Source organism: Stegostoma tigrinum, chromosome 13, assembly GCF_030684315.1.
Source record: "Stegostoma tigrinum isolate sSteTig4 chromosome 13, sSteTig4.hap1, whole genome shotgun sequence".
NCBI lineage: Eukaryota > Metazoa > Chordata > Chondrichthyes > Orectolobiformes > Stegostomatidae > Stegostoma > Stegostoma tigrinum.
Window position 1 is genome coordinate 77,523,038 of NC_081366.1, and position 26,083 is coordinate 77,549,120.

At 46.5% G+C, this 26,083-nt stretch overlaps 1 protein-coding gene across 2 annotated transcripts in view; it reads right to left on the bottom strand.

The window, feature by feature from the left end:
- The window catches only part of rmnd5b (required for meiotic nuclear division 5 homolog B), a 32,103-nt gene extending 7,896 nt beyond the window's left edge, over positions 1 to 24,207 (bottom strand). Inside the window, exons 1-6 of one of the 2 annotated variants that reach the window (XM_048543579.1) lie at positions 24,109 to 24,207; positions 16,181 to 16,326; positions 10,890 to 11,027; positions 8,991 to 9,091; positions 3,749 to 3,915; positions 952 to 1,117 (exon numbers count right to left, since the gene is read on the bottom strand). In XM_048543579.1, coding sequence (XP_048399536.1) covers positions 952 to 1,117; positions 3,749 to 3,915; positions 8,991 to 9,091; positions 10,890 to 11,027; positions 16,181 to 16,285 — 677 coding nt within the window. In that variant the 5' untranslated portion in view covers positions 16,286 to 16,326; positions 24,109 to 24,207. Of the gene's footprint in view, positions 1 to 951; positions 1,118 to 3,748; positions 3,916 to 8,990; positions 9,092 to 10,889; positions 11,028 to 16,180; positions 16,327 to 23,203; positions 23,975 to 24,108 lie in introns of those variants that run through there. The other variant, XM_048543578.2, reaches the window with a different exon arrangement.
- Positions 24,208 to 26,083: the final 1,876 nt, after the last annotated feature.

Sequence of the window (26,083 nt, forward strand, 5' to 3'; positions counted from 1 at the left end):
GGAATGTTCTGCCCCAGAAGGCAGTGGAGGCCAACTCTCTGGATACTTTCAAGAAAGAGATGGGATAGAGCTCTTAAAGATAGTGGAATCAAGGGTTATGGGGATAAGGCAGGAACAGGATACTGATTGTGGATGATCAGCCATGATCATAATGAATGGTGGTGCTGGCTCAAAGGGCCGAATGGCCTACTCCAGCACCTATTGTTTATTGTCTGACCCAGTAACTTACCTTTCGTTCAACAAAAAAAAAAATCAGCTGAAAACACAGCAACATGAAATCTTATTCCTGTGACAAAGCTATCCACGTATCAGGGATTGTTCAGTGACACAAACATTGCTTTCAGGTTCCCATTACCAGAGATGAGACTATTTCAATGAGATTTTATCCATCATCTCAGTGGGACCTCTCTCCTCAGGATGGTTTAAAGCCAGCTGTAACTCAGGATTTTAATACAGAGCTGGCCGCATCTCCCAGGTAACTGGGTCAATCCCATGATCCTATTCCAGAAACATCAGTGCTCTGCCTCCTTGACGCGAGAAACTGTTGTTTTATTCTGCTGGAATTACGCTTCAGCAAATATTAAAAAAAAGCCCCTAGGTTCAATGACAGCATCAGCTTGTGTACCACAGGAATGAGAAGGTCTCTGTTACCATTACAAGAACTCACTGTTTAAACTATAAAACAGAAGCCAAACAGTTTTAATATTTAACAAGAGACAGCAAGAACTGCTGATGCTGGAGTCTGAGGGGGACTGGAGGGACACAGCAGGCCGGGCAACATCAGAGAAGCAGGAGAGCTGACGTTTCGGGTCGGGACCCTTCTTCACAAAATAATTAAAACTATTTAACGAGCGTCTGATTTTAAAACAAAAGGTGGCTGCGATGGCAGAAAAACAGGCAGAGCGTACAAGGGAAAGGAAAATGCTTCTAGCTCTTTCGCGCTGGGCATACCTGACACTGAGAGGCGACTCGACTGACAGGCCAAGGAGGGCACAGGCATCCCTGGTAAATAGGTCACAGATGTCTGCCCATTGATTGGAGTCCAGTAGGTGGAGGTACGGAGAGTTTGCAACCCCGTGCCGCAGGTAGACCAGGCTCCCCATCAATACCTGGATATCTGCAACAACATCTCACTCGTTACCTCTTTGGCAATGCACATTCGGAGAAAATCTAAAGGCTAAAATTCCATGCATGACAGAGAGGAAAAAAAACAGGCCCCTGCCCCAAGGCACTGGAAAGCCAGGAGGAATTAAGTGTGGGCTGGGTCACCTCTGCAATTCACAAAGAAAAGCCAACTGCAGCTGTTATAGAACAGCCAGAAGTCACATGACATCAGGTTAGAGGCCAATAGGCTCCTTCGTCAGGTCATTTCAAATAAACTTGTTGGACTATAACCTGGGGTCATGTGGCTTCCGACTTCGTCCACCCCAGTCCAACACCGGCCCCTCTACATTACAGAGGGGAGCACAGGTATTGGAATACAGGGAAGAAACTCGAGGGCCGAAGGGCCTGTACTGTGCTGTAATGTTCTATGTTCTAAACACACACTACCGGAGCAAGCTAGCTAGTGTCACCCACAGGCATTTACAGGTAGCCAGTGATAACATAAAGCAGAAACCAGCTTGTTCCAGAAAACACCTTAGAGTCAAGATGAAACCAGACTTTCCAGTGTTGCTGTGTTGTAACATTGCAAACTAAACCTGGCCCATAATTAACGTACAATAGACAGTGCATCGGTGAAGAGCAGCAGCAATTAATAAAATTGCTGTATTGTTAACAGAAACCAGAGGAGCAAGTGGGAGTGGAATTGTCTATAATCAATATTGGGCTTAAGAGGTCACGGCAATATATCACTGAGTTTCAAAAGTGAGGAAATAAAAATGTTATGGAATTACTTTTACATACCGTATTGTATATCAAAGTGAATATTCAAAGGATTCACTCGCATCGTATCAGAGGCAGTTATACATGTTAAAAACCAGATTTGTAATCTATACGCTAAAATATCAGAGTGGGGACGACAACCTAAAATTTACCTGCAAGTATTGTTCCGGCATATTTAGCATAGCTCCTGCTGTTCTACTGAGAAGATCTCTTTTTACACGGATACCCAGATCTCAATAAAAGAACCATTCAGACCAGCAGTTCTCAAACTATCCACAAAACAGAAAAAAAAAGAGGCTGCTAACTTGGGCAATGTGCCCAATCCCCAGGAGGCCATGCTCAGGAGTCAGCAATGGAGGGGGGGGGGGTGCTAGAAGGCAGTAGCGCAGCACAGCTGCTACACGAGCAGAGGAGAACAGGCAAGGTTCTCACGCAGGCTAGCAGCAATACATGGATGGGTGCTGAGACTGCAAAGGAGTTCGGCAGATCAAACCACCACTCCCAGGCTGAAGATGGCAACCACACAAGTTCAGCCTTGTTCAAGACTAACATCATTTTACAAAAGAAAAATTTGTCAAGTACCACATGCTTAATCCCAAACGGGCACAAAATACAAGTTTGGCCAGCACACATCTTCCCAGGGACCTGCAGGAGGTGGGTGACTCCATGGCTATTCTTCAAGAGAGATCCTTCAGGCAAAAGAACAAAACATTTGAGAATCACTGCCTTCAACCTTTGGTAACAGTTTGATATTGACAACACTGAACCTCACTGAACGCTTGGGGTGTTCACATACTGAATGGGGAGTTTTGCTCAATGGTTCAGTGAGTGCAACCAGTCATTAACTAAGCCATAAAGATCAGGCAGTTCTAGTCACCCAGTTATAGGAAGGATATTGTTAAATTGGAGAGGGTTTGGGAAAAATTGACTGGGATGTTGCTGGGACTGGAAGGTTCAAGATAGGCTGGGATTTTTTTCCACTGGAGGAGTGTAGGAGGTTGATCGGTGACCTTACAGAGATTTGTAAAATAACGAAGGGCATAGGTAAAGTGAATGGCGGGAGTCTTTTTTCTCGGGTGGGGGTGTTCAAAACCAGGGGGCATTTTTTTTTTAAAAAAGGGGAGAGGAGGAAGATTCTAAAAAGGTTTTTAAAAAAAATTACAACGTTTAAAAGACATGTGGGCACATACATGAATAGGAAAGGTTTGGAGGGATAGGGGTCAAACACAGGCAGGTGTGAAGTTTGGGAACATAGCTGGCATGGACTGGTTGCATTGAACGGTCTGTTTCGGTGCCGTATGACTCTGTGGCTGTATGGTTCTGTCCTTGTCCTGTGTATTGTTAGCTGTAATGACACAGGCAGATAAATATAAAAAATACAGGGAGACAAGATTGCTGTCAGTGCTTCACTTAGGGAAGGGAAAAAAACCCCACAGCATTTCCAACCCTGCAATTTAAGTAATTTATGCCTGTGTAGACAGCAGGTTGCATTGGAGGCTCCGCTATGGAAATAACCTGCCAGGGTTCATACTTTCTTCATAAAAGATACCAGAGGGATCCCCCTCACTTCTGAATCTACAGCTAATAGCAATACTTTGCATTGATACAGCATCATTAGCGCAGGCATTTTATATTATTGGAATGTCACTGCTTTGGGGATAAGAGAGACAGGAGCCAGAAGAATGAACAAAACCCATTAAATTATAATCACAGCTAGCTGACTGAACACTGCATTCCATTCTACAAATGCGGCCTCCATTATATTCCCACAGTCCAATTCATTTCTAAACCGTACAGGTTGAAACTCAAAACCTTCCCGCCCCCCACGCCTTTTTAAACATTTGACTTAGAGATAGAGGCTGACCTCTTTGATGCTGTTGCGCAAAGGGTTGGAAGTTCTTGGCATATTCCAGGGCTTCAATCTGGTTGATGACCCCTCCAGTGAGCAGGCTAATGAAATATAATCGGTGCAGCTTGAACTCCAGCGTGCTGTTCAAAGCCAGCAGCTTCTCCCGCTTGGTCATTGCCCACCTGAGAGAGGGAGAAACACACCGATAAGCTGGGGTCAAACAAGGACAGCTCCCATTCAACTCACAGCACGCACATTGACACTCAAACTCAGTACCAAAAAAGCAATGCTTCAAATAGGCATTCAACACAGGAAGGAGCTTTAGCATCATAGGCATCTCTCTCACGAGTGACAGACTGAGAGTGTAAGCAAGAGTGATGCCAGTTACAGATGGCTGATAGGTAATCGCTTCTTAAGTATGAGCCAAGGTGAGGGGACAGACCTCCATATATTGCTGAGTCACGACAGGGATTGAACTCGCACCATTGGCTTTATTCATCACAATACCCAAACTCATTGGGCAAAATCAACCACAACCCCCTAGTAAATTATTACAGCCAGCTGTAATATCAGGGGAACAGAACATAGTGTGAATTAACACAGAAGCAACAAGTAAAAATAATGAATACCTGCTTTATTTCAACTTACAGCGCGTGGTGGACACTAACAGCTCAGACTGACATACTGCCTCTAACAGCGACAAACAGCTGCAAAGGAGGGTTATCGGATAAAAATGGAATCTCGCCCAACGGGAGTATTAGGACATAAAAAGCACTAACCACAGGAAGTGAAGGTTGTGGAGAATCTTAAACATAGAAACACAGAAAATAGGAGCGGGAGGCGGCCATTCGGCCTTCGAGCCTGCTCTACCATTCTTCACCATCGTGGCTGATCGTCCAACTCAATAGCTTAATCCTGCTTTCTCCCCATAACCTTTGATCCCATTCGCCCAAGTGCTATATCTAGTCACCTCTTGAATACATTCAATGTTTTGACATCAACTACTTCCTGTGGTAATAAACTCCACAGGATCTCCACTCTTGGAGTGAAGAAACATCTCCTCCTCTCCGTCCTAAATGGTCTACCCAGAATCCTCAGACTGTAACCCCTGGTCGTGGACACACCCACCATCAGGAACATCCTCCCTGCATCTACCCTGTCCAGTCGTGTTAGAATTTTATAAGTCTCTATGAGATTCCTCCCTCATTCGCCTGAACTCCAGCAAAAACAATCCCAACTGAGTCAATCTCTCCTCATGCATCAGACCCGCCATCCGTGGAATCAGCCTGTAAACCTTCGCTGCACTCCCTCGAGAGCAAGAGCATCCTTCCTCAGAAGAAGGAGACCAAAACTATATACAATATTCCAGGTGTGGTCTCACCAAGGCCCTGTATAACTGCAGCAACACATCCCTGCTCCTGTATTCAAAACCTCTCGCAATGAAGGCCAACATCCCATTTATCTTCTTTACCACCTGCTGCACCTGTATGGTGACCTTCAGCGACTGCTGCACAAGGACACCAGGATCTTTTATTTTAAAATTGAGGGGGGAAAAAAACAATGTAGAGAGGGAACTCCAGAAAGCGCTTGGTCATAGAGGAGCCTGTGATGGTGGTGGGGTACAAAATGCCAGAGCTGGAGGAAATTATGGTTTTCAAGAGTTACAAAGGCTAAAAACAGGTCCAGAACCAGGCAAGGATGAAGACAAGAAGGGATTTTCGACAAGGAGAAAAACAGAAGAAGAGAATTATAAACTGGAGGCTGCGTTTGATTTAGGTCAGCAAGCACAGGATGTGAACCATTGGGTTAAACACAAAATCTCTGCTGAGGGGGTGAATTAAATTGCACTGGAGGTTTTGTTTTGGTTCTCTTGAAGTTTAACTGGGGACAAAAAAACTGTTGGAGCTCATTCAGGGAAGGATGGCATTGAAACAGAAGGAGTGGAGGAGTTGAGACAGGCGTTAGAGGTCATCGGAGCACGTGTGGAAGCTGGGCCAAATCACATGGTCATGGCAGTGGAGCGGGAATGTCACTGGACTAGGAACCCAGAGGCCCTGGCTAATGCTCTGGGCACACAGGTTCAAATCCTACCACGACCTGGTGGGACTTAGATTTAATTAATTAAAGCTGGTCTCTCAGCAATCATGACCAGCAAACAATTGTTGTGAGAGCGTATCTGGTTTGCTTGGGGGGAGTGGGGGGCAAGGAAAATCAGCCATCCTTGCCTGGTCTGGCCTACACATGACTCCAGACCCACAGCAATGTAGGTGACAATTTACTGCCCTCTGGGCAATTAGGGATGGGCAATAAATGCTGGCCTAGTTAGTGATGCCCTTGTGTCCCGTGGAAGAATAAAGAGATTAAAAAAAACAGGAATGGCTGAAAATAACATCGGCGATCCACTGGGCAAATGGTAGGTGCCTTTCCCCTAGGGTGGGGGATTCCAAGGCTAGGGGCATGCTTTTAAGGTGAGAGGAGAGAGATTTAAAAAAAAAGACATGGGGGCAAACTTTTTTTTTTTACACAGAGCATGGTTTGCGCATGGAACGAACTTTGAGGAAGTGGGCACAGCTACAACATCTAAAAGACATTTGGAAGGATACACGAATGAGGAAGGTTTGGAAGGATAGGGGCCAGGAGTGCGCAGGTGGGACTGGTTCAGTTTGGGATTGTGTTCAGCATGGACTGGATGGACCGAAGGGTCTGATACCGTGCTGCGCGACTATGTGAAGGAGGAAGCAGAGGGAGCCTGGAACAGATCCTTGGGAGCTCCACGGTGGCCAGATGGGAAGAGAATGGAGTCACTCAGTCGGTGACTACAGGTCCCAGTGGAAGCTGGGACGGGCAATCCCATTGAGATAGACACAGGAAGAGAAACAATTTGGCAAGGTGTCGTCAATTGCGTCACAAACAACATGTGGAGAGCTCGAGAAGGACCAAGATGGACAGTTTGTCTATACATGCAGTTCCTACTCAACTTCCTGTTGTTACAAAACATTGTCAAGCTGTTTATACCAACAGTTAGCATTGAACACCCGGCCTACATAAACACTTAGAATGGAAATTCTGCAAACCGTTGCTTCCAATAAACAGTTACTGGTGCTGGCCAGGAGGTGGTGGTGTTGAGCAGGTTTATGGCATCACACCGAGTCTATCCTAGATCATTTGAAGAAACACAGTCATCATTTGGACAAAGTACCAGGTTTAGAACCGAAAAATAAAATTCAAAATTCGTTCACTTCGGTTACTCTGATGGCAGGCCAAAAGAGTCAGGGCGTGTGCGCGAATTCACACAATGTATTTAAAGAAATATTACTGAAAGTACAGAACATCAAAGCGGGTATACCTGCCGCACAGGTTATTTAAGAGGGGTGTGAAAATTAACCTGAATTACTTTGTGGAGTCTTCAAGTCTTGTTTCTGAATGCTTCACCAAGAGTGGCTGCAGTTAGGCATTATGGTGACGACAGCTGTCCTTATTTATACTTCGATGGTCATTTTCTCACCTCTCACTGCAAACTGCTAGTCTCCCAGTACATTACAGGCTGAATAGATCATTTGTTAGAATGCTACACTGTCATTTGCTATCGAGCACTGGGCTGCCAACTCCCACATGCACCACAGTGCGAATGGAAAATACTGCTCCTGTACAAGAGAACAGATCTGTCTGAAACTGGACACCATCACACTGCTGACAACCTGGGCAAATTCAAAAGAACAAGAGCATGTACCCTGCTGGCTCTATGGTGCAGTTTTGAATCAGCACCAGGAAACGCTTGCTCCAAATCATGGCTTTCCGCAAGTCTCACATTCTAAAGGAAGGTGCGAGGAATAGATAACTCATCTCAGGCTGTTCCCCGGTGTTGAGGGAACACCACGTGCCAGCAACTTTCTCAAACAAAAAAAAACGGAGAATTGCCTCGAAAACCCTCATATTTTTCATGCGAATCCCTGGACCTGTGTATGGTTAAATGAAGCAACCTTGCCTTAGTGATAGGCCAGTAAGGGCAGATCTTTGACACAGCAGGGAGGTAGATTCCTGGAGCATTATTGCTACACGAGTCCCTCCGGGTACAGCTGTCCCAGAGTCAAAACCCAAAACTGTGCCAAATGGAAAAGCAGGCAGAATTCTATCTGACCATCGTGTGTCCCTGAAAGAAGGGGGTGGAGGTGGGGGGGGAAGCAGAACAAATGCAAGGAAAGCCAAGTGCTTCAGCAATGCCAATGCAGATCTCCCAGCACAGCTCAGGGCTTCAGCAGCCTTCCGTGTAATATTCTTACTAAAAGCGTACAAAGCTGACCAGACACCTGGCCAAAAAAAGGTGACAGAATCCGAGAGCTGTACACCGTGGAAACAGTCCCTTCGGTCCAACTCGTCCATGCCGACCAGATATCCTAAATTAATCTAGTCCCATTTAGCTCATATCCCTCTAAACCCTTCTATTCATGTACCCAACCAGATGCCTTTTAAATGTTGTCACTGTGCCAGCCTCCACCACTTCCTCTGGCAGCTCATTCCATACACGCACCACCCTCTGTATGAAAAAGGTGCCCCTTAGGTCCTTTTTAAATATTTTCCCTCTCTCCTTAAACCTCTGCTCCTCTAGTTTTGGACTCCCCTACCCTGGGGAAAAGGCCTTGACTATTCACCCTATCATGACCCTCATGATTTTAACGAACCTCTGTAAGGTCACCCCTCTGCCTCTGACTCTCCAGTGAACATAGCCCCAGACTATTCCGCCCCTCCCTATAGCTCAAACCCTCCAATCCCGGCAACATCTTTGTTAATCTTTGCTGAGCCCATTTCAAGTTTAACAACATCTTTCCTATAGAAGAAAGATCAGAGTTGAACGCACTATTCCAAAAGAGGCCCAAACAATGTCCGCACCCTCCCAACTCCTACACTCAATGCACTGACCAATGAAGGAGAGTGTACCAAATGTCCTCATCGCTATCCTGTCCAAATGCGGTGCCGTTCTTTCTAAGCCCGGCGTCAGTGAATGAAGTTTAAAGTCAAAATCTGCGCATGACTCGGACTTAGTGAGGCTGCCCCCTTCAGAAATGGAGGAGAAGTTATCCTCGGGTCTTCAAAGTGCTCAGAGAATCGGTGAGAAGCGTTGGAGCTATGCAACACTGTGGATAATGTCAGGTTCTCAGGAGACCAGGTTACCTCAAAAGGAAGGTGGGGGGTGCGGGGGTGGGTAAAAATCGGGAAAGGGAAGGAGGGAAGAGTTAAAAAAAAGGAGGAAGTGACTCACTCCAATGCTGGCCTCAAGTCACGCATTTGCAGTGCCTCCAGGATCCTGTTCAATTCCAGAAAGGGTTCCTTCTGACTGAGGTCAATACATATCCCGGATTCCTAGAGGAAAACAATTGGGATTAATCGCAATGGGTTCAGTGCTCAGAAATAACAACTAACTGCTGGAATTTATAGTAACTGTTGCAATCCAGGCGTGTAGGTGAAGGCAGTGACAGTCCCTGATCTCAGTCAGGAGAATGTGATTCAATCCCTCATTCCAGAGGCCTATACCCAGGCTGACTCTCACTACAATACTGGAGGAGTGCTGCGCCGTTGGGAGGGCCAGCTGTCCCCTCAGGTAGATACCAAAAGATTGTGTGACATTTTTGAAGGAGCTTCCCTGGTGTCGCAGCCAATCTGACATCGTTAACATCGATGATCTGCTCACTAACTCGGTGCTATTCAGTGGGACCTTAGTGTGCACAAATTGGCTCCTGCCTTTCTTACTTTGTAAAGTGACTACATTTGAAAACTACCGAACTGAATGGAAAACTCTTCCTGAAGTTGTGAAGGACGTTGCATTGATGCAAGTCTATAGATAGGCTTTGTAATTTAAAACCACACCTATCCCCTTCACCAGGGCAGCACGGTGGCTCAGAGGTTAGCACTGCAGCCTCAGTGCCAGGGACCTGGGTTCGATTCCAGCCTCGCGCAACTGTCTGTGTGGAATTTGCACATTCTCCCCGTGTCTGCGTGGGTTTCCTCCGGGTGCTCTGGTTTCCGCCCACAGTCCAAAGACGTGCAGGCTAGGTGGATCGGCCATGCTAAATTGCCCGTAGTTTTCAGGAGTGCGAGAGTTATAGGGGGATGGGTCTGGGTGGGATGCTCCAAGGGGGCAGTGTGGGCTTGTTGGGCTGAAGGGCCTGTCTCCACACTGTAGGGAATCTAATCACAGAGGAGACTGCATCACTGTGATTGAGGGTGTCAGGATTTGGCCATGTGTGATTCCTAGAAAAGGAGCTTTGGAATAAGTCCCACTTTTCATGCTCTTTCCACACAAAATTTTCCCTTTAACCCGTATGGACATGATGGGCTGAATGGCCTCATTCTCTGTTGTAACTGTTCTTCGTGATTGTGGAAGAACTGACCAATGCCCTTATGAAAAGTTACGATTAGATTTACCATCATCCTTCCAGGCAGGGCACTCCAGATTGCATGGCAAATCGAGTTACACATTCTTTCGGTCTTTCCGCTTTCATTTCCCTTTGATCAGAGTCCTGTACCTGGGTAAATGACCCATCAGCTGGTGGTAATAGGGGTAGGGGTCCATAGCACAGTTTGGTCTAGTAGTCTCATCCATGCACTGTGTGTAGAAATCAAGCCTGTACTAATGTACTGTTACCACACAAGCATCTTATACAGAGCCCTCGTCAGAAGTTCCAGACTGTTCAAAAGCGGATCTGGGGCTCAAGATGTTTCCACCAGGAATGATGGGGACAATTTAGGAAGAAAGAAGTTGCTTGACTCACAACAGCACATTTCCTCATCCCAGCCAATAGCATCTGCTGGTCTTTCAGATGGAGATCAGAATTTTCCCAGCGAAAATATTTACTCACAGTAGAGAGAAGTATCCCGGTAACTTCTTATTTTATAAAATAAAAAGAATCATTCCTGGAATGTGTCACTGAAGACATCCCTCATTGGAAAGGCAGTCATGAGACACTTTCTTCAACCGCTGCACCGTGCAAACATCCACGAAAGCCAGTTCCTGGCTTTCGACCCAGTGATAGTTTGTAATTCCAAGAACAAGATGATGCTTTACTTTTTTCTGGGGTCGGGGGGAGTCCACTTGCATTTGCTGTCCTTGTCCTCTGCATGACCAAGACAGACAGACAGACAGAGACAGACAGACACTTACCTGGCACAGTTCTTCAGCAACATTCAGCAATCCCTGTCGGTACAAATGTTCGACCACAGCCTCACTCAAGGACTGCTGCTTTTCAGGTGAATCCCAGACACCGTCCACACCTACACCACTCACATCAGTGTCGAAGTTCTACATCACACCACAAAAAAAAAAGCAGCCCAATGGTATCAATGTGGATTTCACAAGCTTCAAAATCTCCCCTCCGCATCCCAAAACCAGCCCAGCTCATCCCGCCTCCCTAACCTCTTCTTCCTCCCACCTATCCCTTCCTCCCACCTCAACCCCTATCCCCATCTCCTACCTATTAACCTCATCCCGCCCCCTTGACCTGGACTGACCTATCTCCTCCCCACCTACACTCACCTTTACTGGCTCCATCCCCGCCTCTTTGACCTCTCCACCTATCTTCTCCTCAATCCATCTTCTATCCCCCTCCCCTTCTCTCCCTATTTATTTCAGAACCCCCTTCCCCTCCCCCATTTCTGAAGAGGGGTCTAGGCCCGAAACGTCAGCCTTCCTGCTCCTCTGATGCTGCTCGGCCTGCTGTGTTCATCCAGCTCCACACCTTGTTATCTCAGATTCTCCAGCATCTGCCGCTCCAACTATCACTTTAGTCAGCAGACAAGCAATCACCACCTAGGTGGAGTTCACGCAGAAGCCCACAGGCTGTTCACAAAAAAAGAAACCCCAGTCCTGTTTGTACAACATAGTGTTGGACACAGAAATAGACAGCAATGTTTAAATGAGCAGAAGTTACACAACAGCCCAGGCAGTAAACCCTGTAGTTCATTCTGAATAACAAGCTTAACAGGCTAAACAGCTGCCATCTGTCGAGAACGCCCTTGACCGCGTCTCCCGCATTTCCCGCAACACATCCCTCACACCCCGCCCCCGCCACAACCGCCCCCAAAGAGGATCCCCCTCGTTCTCACATACCACCCCACCAACCTCCGGATACTACGCATCATCCTCCGACACTTCTGCCATCTACAATCCGACCCCACCACCCAAGACATTTTTCCATCCCCTCCCCTGTCTGCTTTCCGGAGAGACCACTCTCTCCGTGACTCCCTTGTTCGCTCCACACTGCCCTCCAACCCCACCACACCCGGCACCTTCCCCTGCAACCGCAGGAAATGCTACACTTGCCCCCACGCCTCCTCCCTCACCCCTATCCCAGGCCCCAAGATGACTTTCTACATTAAGCAGAGGTTCACCTGCACATCTGCCAATGTGGTATACTGCATCCACTGTACCCGGTGTGGCTTCCTCTACATTGGGGAAACCAAGCGGAGGCTTGGAGACCGCTTTGCAGAACACCTCCGCTCAGTTCGCAACAAACTACTGCACCTCCCAGTCGCAAACCATTTCCACTCCCCCTCCCATTCTTTAGATGACATGTTCATCATGGGCCTCCTGCAGTGCCACAATGCTGCCACCCAAAGGTTGCAGGAACAGCAACTCATATTCCGCTCGGGAGCCCTGCAGCCCAATGGTATCAATGTGGACTTCACCAGTTTCAAAATCTCCCATTCCCCAACTGCATCCCAAAACCAGCCCAGTTCGTCCCCTCCCACCACTGCACCACACAACCAGCCCAGCTCTTCCACTCCACCCACTGCATCCCAAAACCAGCCCAGCCTGTCTCTGCCTCCCTAACCTGTTCTTCCTCTCATCCATCCCTTCCTCCCACCCCAAGCCGCACCTCCATCTCCTACCTACTAACCTCATCCCACCTCCTCGACCTGTCCGTCTTCCCTGGACTGACCTATCCCCTCCCTACCTATACTCTCCTCTCCACCTATCTTCTTTTCTCTCCATCTTCGGTCCGCCTCCCCCTCTCTCCCTATTTATTCCAGAACCCTCATCCCATCCCCCTCTCTGATGAAGGGTCTAGGCCCGAAACGTCAGCTTTTGTGCTCCTGAGATGCTGCTGGGCCTGCTGTGTTCATCCAGCCTCACATTTTATTATCCTGCCATCTGATCCATTGTATTTCTTTTTGGTGGGGGATGCTTGTAATGTTCCTATTGCTCTCCTTCACAGAATTCCCAGAGTGCGGAAACTGGCCATTCAGCCCATCGAGTCCACACTGAACCCTCTGAAGGGCATCCCATCCCGACCATCCCCCTACCTCTGCATTTAGCATGGCTAAACCACCCAGCCTGCACATCCCTGGACACTATAGGACAATTTAGCACCACCAATCCACCCTAACCTGCGCATCTTTGGACTGTGGGAGGAAGCCGGAGCACCCTGAGGAAACCCACGCAGACACAGGGAGAACGTACAAACTCCATGCAGACAGTTGGCCAAGACTGGAATTGAATCCAGGTCCCTGGCACTGTGAGGCAGGAGTGCTAACCACATAACTGCTTATTACCAAATTTGCAATCAGACACTAGTTGGTCCATAAAGCAAAATTATTAATGCAAGCATCACCAACACAGTTGAGATCAGAAATGCCAGTGTTAGTATTCAGAAGCTGACACAGTAGTAATTGACATAACAGCAGAGGCCAGCATCCTGTCACCAGGCTACCCTTTACTGACACGTGCATTGAACACAATGCTGACCCAGCTAGCACAGAGCTGGATCCTAGAGAGTGAGCAGAACCCCTGACACTCAGCCAGGGATTAACCAGGTTAACAGCCCCAACCAGGAAGCTTACATTCTATGATGTCGATTTGGCTGACCTTGTTCCAGTCACTGGACTAATAATCCAGAGTCCCAAGATATTGTTTACGAGGAATAAGGGTTCAAACCCAACCAGCGGAGATGGTGGCTTCACATTCAATTAATTTTTTAAAAAATCAGAAAATAAAAACCTAGAACAGTGAGCTTGTCTCAACAATGACAACTACAAACTATTATTGATTATTGTAAGAACAGGTCACTAACTTTTCTTTTTAAGAAAGCCGCTATTCTTACCTGATCTGGCCCTTAACTGCCCTCCTGCTAAGCAAGCATTCAGTTCCAGAGCAATGGACAATCCAGTGATGTCCAACTTTATGGCAGAATAAACAACAAACAAAAACCCAAAAATCATTCACCAATTAATTCTACTTTGAGAAAGCGATGTCCCAAAAGGAATTCGGAGAGAAAAAAAAGCCTAAGACAACCATGTACCTGAAACTTCAAAAGCATTCGAGAGCTCTCCGAGAACTCCACGATGCTCAAACCAGTGGGAATTTAGGAGTAAAACAGTAGACACCCTGCTAAGAGATTGCAGTCAGTTATGAGATTCATTAGGGGGATGGCACAAGGACCCAAAGTGGATACAGCATCAGTTTATTTGTTTCTAATCCACTCATGGACTGAATGGGTGTGCCATCCCCAGTACCCTTGAGAAAGTGGGGGTGAAGTGCCACCATGTCCACGTGGTATAGGTTGACCCACAAAACTGTTAGGGAGGAGGGACTAGCTCCAGTGCCACTAAGGAAACAGTGGTACACTTCCAGGTCAGAAGGGCGAGTAGCTTACAGGGGATTTTGCAAGCGATGATGTTCCCAAGTACCTGCTGCCCTTGTCCTTACGGTTGGGAATGCTCATAGGATTGGAAGCTGCGGCCCATAGAGCTTTGGTGAGTGGATGTGTTGAATCTTGTAGATGTTGATGGAGGAGGGAGAGGATGTTAGTGGACACGGTGCCAATCAAGCAGGCTGCCTTCCATCACCTTACTGATGATCACAAGTAGACCGAAAGGGCAGGAATTGGCCAGGTTGGGTTTGTCCTGCTTTTTGTCCACAGGGCTTACCCGGGCAATTTTCCACTTTATTGGGTAGGTGCCAGGGCTGTAACTGTACTGGAACAGCTTGGCTCGGGGAGCAGCAAGTTCTGGAGCTCAAGTCTTCAGTACCATTGCCGGAATGTTGTCAGGGCCCATAGCCTTTGCGGTATCCAGTGCCTCGAGTTGTTTTTTGACAATGTGGAGAGTATTGATTTGGCTGTAGGCTGGTATCTGTGATGCCGGGGACCACTGGAGGAGGACTGTTACAAACATTTGGCACTAACGTGCTGGGCTTCCTCATTATCGTGGATGGGAGTATTTGGGTAGCCAATTCCTCCAAAGTGTTGTTTAATTGTTCACCAGCAGGATGGTCCCCTTCCCCATGTTTGACCTGATATTTTGAGTCTTTCAGGGCAGTTAATGTTGAGGACACCTCTACGCTGAAGACTGCATACTACTGTGTTGTCATTCTTCTGAGTCTTCATTTTTTCTTCATTCATTTACTGGATGAGGGCGTCACTGGCATTTATTGCCCATCCCTAATTGCCCAGAGGGCAGTTCAGAGCCAACCACATTGCTGTGAGTCTGGAGTCACATGTTGGCCAAACCAGGTAAGGATGGCAGTTTCCTTCCCTAAAGGGACATGAGTGAACCAGATGAGTTTTCCCGAACAATCCACAATGGATTCAAAGTCATCATTAGATCCTTAAATCCAGATATTTATTGAACGCAAATTCCACCATCTGCTGCAGCGGGATTTGAACCCGGGTCCCCAGGACATTAACTGAGTCTCTGGGTTAACAGTCCAGCGATAATACCACCAGGCCATCTCCTGCCCCTTGCTGATGGTGGCAGTTGGGACATTATCTGTCAGGTACCATTCCAGGCACATGGCTATGTCAGGCTGTCGCTGCCTAGGCTCCAGGCAGCTTTCTCTGTTTTGGGGTTAGTCCACAAATGTTGCGGATGAGGATTTTGCAGGATTTACAGTGCCTTGCCAGTGCCTCGGTTCATACCAGGTCATTTCTCTGCTCTCATTATGTTCCTTTCCTTTTAAAGACTGTCGACTCAATGGAGTGGCCTGCTTGGCCATTCCCCAGGTCTCTGAACTACCGGTGTTATTAATTAATAGATTAACGAATGCACCAACACCACCCCCAACACTCACAGCAATATTTCATAAACTCAAAACAGATGTTTAACAACATTTTGATAAAAGGAACTTCAATATTAACAAATTAACCCAAGACACTCTCTGGAGCGTTATCAAACAACTGGGCAGAGTTTGGGAGGAGATATTGGGACAGGGTGACAGGTTGGTCAAAGGGGTAGATTTTAAAAGGAGGTCTCAAAAGAGAACTTAGCGAAGCCAATTCAGAGTCTTGGAGCTTAGCAGATGAACACAATGCTGCCAATATTGGAGTAAGAACTGGAGGAATATAGAGAGCTGTGAGACTAGAGGAGGTCAGTGATGAATGTGGTCGCAGCCAACAGTAGAATTGGGAGGCAGAGACAGAGAAAAAGACTGGAAAGGCCTTACAAATTGGTACACACCCGGTCAATAGCTTTTCCCACTTTGGAGACACTGCCGTGAATATCTTTGTGGTCAGAGGCTAGTTTCTGGACGGTGTCCTTTATCTTCTTACAGCACTGGGACATGACCAGTGACAGTGTCGCTGACAACTGGGCATCAAGGTGACCTGCAAAACAAAAACACACAACAGAAACTTCACCCTTTAAGCCACCGAAATTCACCTGCTGAGCACAATGCATTTCTATTCAGTACTCACACACAGTAGCCCATTAGTGAACAGTGAGCTGTGCTAAAATACAATGGCTCTCAGGGAGAAACAGTCATAAATGTAGCAGCGAAGGAATTGCTTGACGACTTTGACATTTAAGGTCACCGTTCATCTGTCTAAATAGGACAACGTAGGCTATTATAAATAGTATTAACCTTGTGAGGTTAATTAAAGAGCTTTGCTAGTAAATGTTTTATTGCAGGTCAGGCAAACCACTTGACTTAATTTTGGTTTCAAAACAAAGTTGCTGTCCATCCTTAAATGTGTTGTTTTGAAGTACAACAGATGTGCTGCAGGTAATTTGAGTGACAGGCTTATTAGAAAGGCCAGAGAAAATACCGGGTCTATTACTTTACAGCTGAGGGAGACCCACGTCCCTTTGAGGCCATGCTGCCCATCCACTGCTGTGTACACGATGGAAATGTGAACGTTCAGGGGGTTTGTCCATGGCTGGAATAATGGGTGTAACAGCTTCCTCTCCATGCCTTTGTACATTTGACATTTTGGTGTGTGATGTTTGAAAGTTAAAAGGACACTTGTGATAGATGACACACTCAGGGTGACAACGCCGCCCCATCACAGCCAGAATTCTTTAGAGTTTTCCAGCATTTGTGTTGTAAAACATTGCGATGACAATCCTCATTACTCTGAGAGCAATAACAGTATAGGAACACTGGGGAAGTAACCAAAGAACATTCAACAGCCCTGGAAAGGCAAGGCCAACTATGGATCAGGAACAGGATTTCCTAAAGGCAGAGGTGGGGGGACCTGTTCCAGAGTTTTGGAATTAGCATCCTACTTCTGGATTCCACACCCCGAGGGGCCGGGTGGAAAGGGACGTTTCCACTTCTGACAGAAAGGGAACACAATGGTTCCACGGTTTAGCAGCACACGGAGAGTCAGGTGTAAGCAACTCCAGGGAAGAGAAGGGTACCCAGGAATGCTCCGGGACTCCCCCTCTCTGCCCCAGCAGATCTGAGGGGCTGTGGTGAGGTGAGCTTTTCTAAGGGGGAAAGAGGGAAAGTGGGAAAAAAGGATAACCTCACCACCTGAGCAGATATGGAGGGAGTAGGCAGCGGGATGGCATTCCCTCCACTTGCATTGAGGATCCCATGGCAGGGGGATGCTGGTGGGAGAAGCCACATTCCCAGCCACTCAGTGGTAACCGGCAGAATGCACTTTGGGTTAGCACGCCTCGTAATCCCGTTCTGTCTCCTCCCAGTGGGTACATCACAGCCCCATCACTCCAAACAGTCGACACACCATTAGTCCTGGTGTTCTGCCCTCGATAGCTGGGTCCCACAGCCACCCCTCCCCACGCATACTGTCACCTTCCTTCAGCGCACAGACTGGTACAAACATTCACACTCTCTCGCTGCTAGCTCTCCACTCCTTGGAGAAACTGCAGAGCCCAGGAGCAACCCCTTGCGTGCCCACTCAGGAACATCTCCTTTCAAAGAGACTGCAGGTATCAGCAGGGACGTAGAGTCACAGGGTCACACAGCACGGAAACAGTCCCTTCGGTCCATCTCGTCCATGCCGGCCAGACATCCCAATCTGACCAAGTCCCATTTGCCAGTATTTGGCCCATATCCCTTCCTATTCATATACCCATCCCGATGCTTTTTTAAATGTTGTAATCGAACTTACTTCTACCATTTCCTCTGGCAGCTCATCCATACACACACCGCCCCTCTGCGTGAAAAAAATTGCCCCCCGGTCCTTTTTAAATCTTTCCAGTCTCACCTTAAACCTATACTCTCGACTTTTGGATATCCCCCACCCGAGAAAAAACACTGACTATTTACCCCATCCATGCCCTACAAGTGGCCTCAAAGTCCTGTACAGCCACAACATGTCATCTCAACTGACCAATGGAAGAAAGCATGCCAAATGCCTTCTTCACTACCCTGTCTACATGTGACTCCACTTTCAAGGAACAATGCACGTACATTCCGACATCTCTTTTTTGGCAACACTCCCCAGGGCCCCACCATTGAGTGTATAAGTCCAGTCCTGATCTGCCTTTCCAAAATGCAGCACCTTGCATTTATCTAAATTAAACCCCACCTGCCAATCCAACACCCATTGATGCATCTAATTGAGGTCCCATTGTACTCTGAAATAACCTTCACAGTCCACTACGTCTCCAATTTTGGCATCATCCACAAACTTACTAACCAATCCTCCTATGCTCACATCCAAATGACAAAGCAGTGGACCCCAGCACCAATCCTTGTCAGACACCACTGGTCACAGGCCTCCAGTCCAAACAAAACCCCCTCTACCACCACCCTCTGTCTCTTACCTTCAAGGAGATTTTGTATCCAGTTCGCTAGGTCCCCCAGGATGCCACGTGATCTAACCCTGCGGAACCTTGCTGAAAGCTTTGCTGAATAGAGAAAGTTCGATTACAACATTTAAAAAAGCATCGGGATGGGCACATGAATAGGAAGGGATATGGGCCTAATGCTGGCACTCTACCTTCATCATGTTGAGAGAGACCAAGCAGCCATGCCTTGGGCTTGTCAACAGAGCTGGTTGGAGATGTTGAGATAATGGGAACTGCAGATGCTGGAGAATCCAAGATAATAAAGTGTGAAGCTGGATGAACACAGCAGGCCAAGCAGCATCTCAGGAGCACAAGAGCTGACGTTTCGGGCCTAGACCCTCCTCTCTGATGAAGGGTCTAGGCCCGAAATGTCAGCTCTTGTGCTCCTGAGATGCTGCTTGGCCTGCTGTGTTCATCCAGCTTCACACTTTATTATCTTGGTTGGAGATGCTGCTTTGCAGGATCTGAGTGACCAGACCCTCTGCCCTACAGGGCTGGGGAGTAGATTGTACTGCTGCTGGTGCTGTTACGGCACTCTGTGAAGAGAACAGAGAGCTTTCAACGGTAAACACTCTGTTGGGATAATAAGGTGTGGAGCTGGATGAACACAGCAGGCCAAGCAGCATCAGAGGAGCAGGAAAGCTGACGTTTCGGGCCTAGACCCTTCTTCAGAAATAGGGGAGGGGAAAGGGATTCTGAAATAAATATGAAGAGGGGGAGGTGGATAGACGATGGATAGAGGAGAAGATAGGTGGAGAGGAGACAGACAGGTCAAAGAGGTGTGGAGCTGGATGAACACAGCAGGCCAAGCAGCATCAGAGGAGCAGGAAAGCTGACGTTTCGGGCCTAGACCCTTCTTCAGAAATAGGGGAGGGGAAAGGGATTCTGAAATAAATATGAAGAGGGGGAGGTGGATAGACGATGGATAGAGGAGAAGATAGGTGGAGAGGAGACAGACAGGTCAAAGAGGTGTGGATGGAGCGGTAAAGGTGAGTGTAGGTGGGGGTTAGGGAGGGGTAGCTTTTCAGATGCAATGATTACAACCACCCCAGTCTATTAACTTCACTGAGCACTCACTGGGTATTCACCAGGGTGACTCAGTCAAGAAAGCACAACAGCGCCTCTTCTTCCTTAGGAGGCTAAGGAAATTCAACATGTCCATGAGGGCCCTCACCATTTTTAAAAAATGCTTTCTGTGGTGCACTTATTTGGGTGCAACATGGCAACTGCTCTGTTCAGGACCATTAGAAAGTACAGAGAGTTATGAACCCAGCCCAGACCATCTCACAAGCCAACCTTCCATCCATTGACTCCATCTCTACTTCTCACTGCCTTGGGAAGGCAGCCAACATCAAAGACCCCTCACACCCCAGTTACAACCTCTTCTAATCCCTTTCATCTGGCAGAAGACAAAAAGCTTAAACATACATATTAACAGATTCAAGAACAGCTTTTTCCCTGCTGTTATTAGACTTTAGTATGGACATCTCAAGTTTGAAATCTAATGCTGAACTCACTCTTTGTGCACCTTCTCTACAGCTGTAACTTTATATTCTTCGCTCTGTTCGATTACTCTATGATCTGTATGTTTTTGTATGGTATGATATGCCTGCACTGCATGCAGAACAAAACTATTCACTGTACTTCGGTATGTGTGACAATACTAAATCAAAATCAAAAGTTTCTGACAGTTCCAGGGGTAGCTACACGAGACTGGAAACTCTGAATCCAGGGTTAAACAAACTTGCAATTGTCTTATCAACTAAATTACAGCAAACTTTTAAAAAATTAATCCAGCACATATAGTACAAGGAGCGTGCCGGTTGATCAAACATCCCGGATAATCACGAGGCACACATGCAGTAAACCCTCACCTTCAGTGCATCGAGATCCCCCTAAGTATCGAAACAGACACACGAATGATAGACATAATACAGCGGATATAAACATCATTGTTACACGTAACAACATTAATACACAGACATCACCACATTTGATGCATATACTTTTGCCGGTTTATCAAGAGTGCCGGTTGATTAAGGTACCGGTTAAAATAAAGTTGGCGGTAACTGGTTTCCTGCGGGATCCACGGAACAGCAGGTTTCAGAACCCACCCTGGGGAGATTGGGAAGAGGACGGGATGAGCTTGGGAACCCGAACCAACATCAGTTGCAGGGGGTTTAGAGCATCAGAGACAGGCCACCACACCTCCCATTAGCTGAGAAAACGTTATGACTATGAAATTACTTTTCCTTGGTCCCTGATGTTGACACAGGGTTTTGGAGAGAGAACTGGGTATTAATCAATAGCCAAACTGCAGAAGCCAGCACAGGATAGTTTCTTCCTGACCCTTTCTAACCAGCCCTCACAACAACCCCAATAAAAATACAAATGGGAACTTCCCAGTAGAAGTCCATAGAATGCACATGTGACACTCCAAGACAGGGAACTGGGCCAAGTAACCATGGGAAAAGTAATGAGCAATTTCTGAAATTGGACCTGTTACCCACCGATGACAATACAGGAATTCAACTTTCCTCACACAGTTAACAATGGAACTTGTGATTCACTGGACCCAACCAGGCAACATCCTAAAGGCACTCCACAAGACTGCCTCCTCAGATCTTTTGTGGCACAGTGATAGTAACCCTACCTCTGGGCCACAGGTTCCGAGTTCAAGTCCCATCTGCTCCAGAAGTTTAACCTGTTCAGATGTGCTATGATAATGTAAAATATTAATACACTCCTTCGAGCAGTGCTGCATCCTATCTTGGAAAAGTGATAAAGAACGGCCTGTCTTCTGATATCATTTACCACTGTGGTTTAGCCAAAATAAACATTGGATATTTCATTCATCTAAAAATTTAAAACTTCAGCAACCCAGTTCAAAAGCCAGCTGAGATCTTCATCTGTTTCAACACATAAACAATTTGGTGTAACTTCAGCAGAAAACTATGGGACACTGTGATATAACATATGGGACATATATACATTATTAGGTAATTTCGCTACCAAATTAATTGCAATGTTCCTAAGTAAAAATATTGCTCTCACTACATGTACCACACAGAGTCAGAGACCCGTGAGACATTCTTCTTTCCCCCAAAGTAAAGTGTACCAACCAAACAAGTAGAAACAATGTCCTTAACGTGTGCACAAATAAACACGAACATCAGTTCATTGCATTAATTAAACTCACTGCTTCAGTGAAATGCTCTTGTGGGATTCACAATACCCAGAAATGAGGAGGGTAGGTCTCAGAGTGGATGAGTCCACCATCTGTAGTGCCCACAGACCCAGTTGTTAATTTTTGGGAACTGTTCCCGAAACAAATCTGTCTTTCTTTTCTTTTAGCAAGGGGGTTGGAAATAAGTTTTTAAAAAATTCAAAATCACATAGAATTGGGGAGAGGAGACAAAGAACATGAACAGACAATTGTTTATTTATGTTCAGTTGTTGGACTCAGGAATGTGGAGAGTACAGGAACCTGTCAGACTGCAGCATGCAGGTCTAGAAACATCACTTCCAACAGCAGCTAACATGTAGGAGCAAATTAGTGCAGATGCTGGAATATGTACTAAAAATAAAAAATGCTGGAAATCACAGCAGATCAGCCAGTGTCTGTGGAGAGCAAGCTAATGTTTCGAGTCTAAATGATTTTGCACCAGAGCTAATATGTGCCCACAATTCCTCCATTAGGAATATCCTCACCATTTTTTTCAGTGATTTTCCATATTTAAATTGGTATTTTTAAACATTGAGGATCTCAATCAGAGCAGGAACCAAATTAAAGGAGGGTGTGTACTCCCAAACAGTGTCTGGGAGTACAAGAGCCACATCAGGACATGATTGCACTGGGCTTTGAGGCCCTCATTAGTTGAATAGCTGAAAGGTAGTCAATATCAGACTCAACCTGAAGGTTGTTCTACTGCAGCAAGGACGTGGGTGGCAGTGACAGCTAGTCCCACACATTAACACCACAGATGTTCCATATTTCAGGACTGGGGGAAACATAATGAAGAAAATTGCATAGTATATTATTTGACATAATGCTCAATGAACAGATTTTCAATAGAACTGTGTTCCACGTGGGAACAGATTTTTAAAAAAAAATCAGGGAAGAATCAAAATACAACATTTGACATTATACAGGAACAATGCAGCAACACCAAATATTCCACCTGCTTAAAACTCCAATCAAAACAACTACTGGGATATTCTTAACACCATGCAAATTCCTTGTCTCTTCCTTTCTTTCCCCACTGATTGCTGATTCTTACAGGGACATGATTCCAGATGGTCCTGTGGTCACTCCATATGCAAACCCAAGACAGTGGCCAATTGTCAGGCTGGTGACTGTGTCACTCTTACAATTTTAGAGTAGAATTTTCTTGAATATTCAATTAACCCATTCACAATCACCTATCCACACAAGTACCATACCTGCATTGGATAACTCCTGTCGGAGGCCGCTGACATACTGTACCAGTTCCTCCAAGCTGCGGTCACAGTGCTGCCCATACATTAGAAACTTGTGCAGCACTTTCTCCAGCTCCCGTTCCACACACACACACTGGTCCATGAGGCAGAGACACCGAGGGTCAGACACACACAGACAGGGCTGGGGTAACTTCGAGTCAGCCAGCAGGACCTGCGCAAGGAAACCCAGTCTAGGTACAGAACACACTCTAAACACAAGTACAAAAGGGGGAGGGGAGGGGGCAAAGGGTTCTTGTAACTAAGTCCACTGCATCAGGGTCTGGCTGAGACAAAAAGCATCAAATCCACAATATCAGACACAGGGTGGCAGAATGAGAGAGCAGAACTTAAGACAAAAGGGGCAGACCCTGAAATAGGCATAAGTTACAGCCAGCATTAAAAGGGGCAGAGCTTGGCTTGGAAACTCAGTGTTGAAAGTTTAGCATCAGTCACAGACCCTGGCACTCCACAGAACCAGGCGCTGGTCTGGAGGAAGCCTGATAGAAAGTGAGCCAGTGAGGCGCCCCTGAGTTACACACATACAGTCAGAAAGACAGCAACACACACAGTAAACACATTGTGGCAGTGCCCGGGACAGATCCCACTCAGAACGCCAGCAGCACGCCTCAATCCTCACACAACGATAGCAGAAAGAGCACACATAGTGAAGCCGCAACAGCAAATCCTCTCCCAACAACAACAACTGTCACTGCTGCAAAAAAACTGCTACATCCACTGCGGCTCCTGCCACTCCTCCCGCAAAGCAGAGGGAGAGCCAGGGTGGCCCTTCTCCTTCCAGCTCCCTCACTCCCCTCAGCACCTCAGCCCAGGCTTCCAGCATGCTACTAAGAAAATATTACAATGACTACCTGTGTGAGCTGCAAACGCTTCAGTGCCTCATTCCTGCTGCTTGTGGCAACAGGGAAAGTCAGCTCCTCCCCTCCACTCCTGTAGAGTTAATGGAACATTCCACCAGGAAGTAACAGTGGAAAGGAGCGAATGGGATGTATCATTTATTTGGAGGGAAGATGGATCATTAAGAACTCCTCCTGCAGTCCTTTTGTTTTGAAAACAAACATGGTTTATGTTAAATATGAGAGATTTAACGCACTTTAATCTAGGCTTTCCGATTAATATCGTCTTTTTTGCTTTAGAATGCCCTAATTATGGGCAGTTGTAGCTGACTGTTCCTCCCTGTTCGTCAAAAGTGGATCAAACAGTGAGAAGGCTCCACCAGAAACCTGCTGCGGTTTCAGGGTCAAAAGTCAGGGATCAGCAGGTTAAACTTTGTGTACTGTGAACTCATTGAGATCTGAGAGACCTGACCTCTTCTTTGAGGGGGGCAGTCCTGCCCTCAGCAAGTGTCACCCTCTGATTCTGGAGTGTGGCTCAGAGATACTGGAGCTTGTACATAAGTAGTCAGCTTCCAGGAGGGGATCTGGGAATGGACTCTCTGGATTTCTCACCGAGATAACAAAAGTGTGGGGCTGGATGAACACAGCAGGCCAAGCAGCATCTCAGGAGCACAAAAGCTGACGTTTCGGGCCTATACCCTTCACCAGAGATTTCTCACCGGCTTGGTCCCCTGTTTAGTTCAGTGCAGGCTTGCCCGCTTCACGTTTCACTACCCTCTTCGAGCTTGTAACTTGTGTTGTGTGCTATGGAGCTAAGTGACTGTTTGCAGTGAGAGAGCCCAAAGAATGTTTGCCTTTTACAGACTGGGCAGGACACATCTGAGCCTCACTTGTTACAAACAAGGAACAGTTGTACGCCATTCAGCCTCTACAGTCTGCTCTGCCATTCAATAATACCACAGCTGATCTGATTGTCCGAAGTCACAACAACATCCGAATACTGTCCAACAGATTTGTTTGAAATCACAAGCTTTCAGAGTGCTGCTCCTTCATCTGGCAAAGCTAGTGATTTTAAATAAAGCTGTTGGATTCTAACCTGGTTAACATCCTTTTGGTATTGTGGAGACCAGAATGTATGCTTCAAATTAGTCACATCTTATTATAAACTCCATTGGAAACAAATCAAGCCTGTCCTTACATTTAGACACTATCCACAAATCAGTCTTTGAAGAATAACCGAAGAGGTTGATATTCCCTTCCCTATCTCTATCCTACTACACATTATAGCCAAGATGAGCTAACACAGTACAGACTGGGATTCCACCTGGGCTGTCTGACTTAGCAATGGACTCTGCACTTAGTATTTCGGTCATCACAAAGATCACCACAAAGGATGGCATTACTTTGTGTAAATAAAGGAGAGGTTTAAACAGCCCTGGTGAGTCAACATAACAAAGGATTGGAATGTTAATGGAAGGTTACAAAACAACTATGGGAACTTATCAAACTTAAAGTGCCGTCTCTGGGGTTGGCCATGGGCATCAGCGATGGTGAGAGGCCTGTACTGTGCCGGTGGACTCTGCACATCCTCTTGTCATGCATACTCGAGCATGGACGTAAAGGTCAGTTTCTAAGCTGGACGAGAGGAAAGCTGGCTATGCTTGATTGGAAATATAGATTTGAAGGTATGATGGCAAATAAGCAGAGGTCAACTTTTTAAAGAAACAATGCTAAATGTTGAACGAAAATATATTCTGTTGAAACACAAAAACTCAGCAAGAACAATCCATACAGAGAAAGAAGGGACTAAAGCCTAATAACTCCTCAGGACTATAGACTATCTCTAAGAATCTATGACTTGATGAATGATAAGTGTTCAAAAAGATGTAAGTACACTGACTATGAGTTTCCTAAATTCCCTAGTTCTGGAACAGTCCTTAGCTAATGTAACACTAATAATCAAGAAAGGACGGAGAGAGAAAACAGGGAC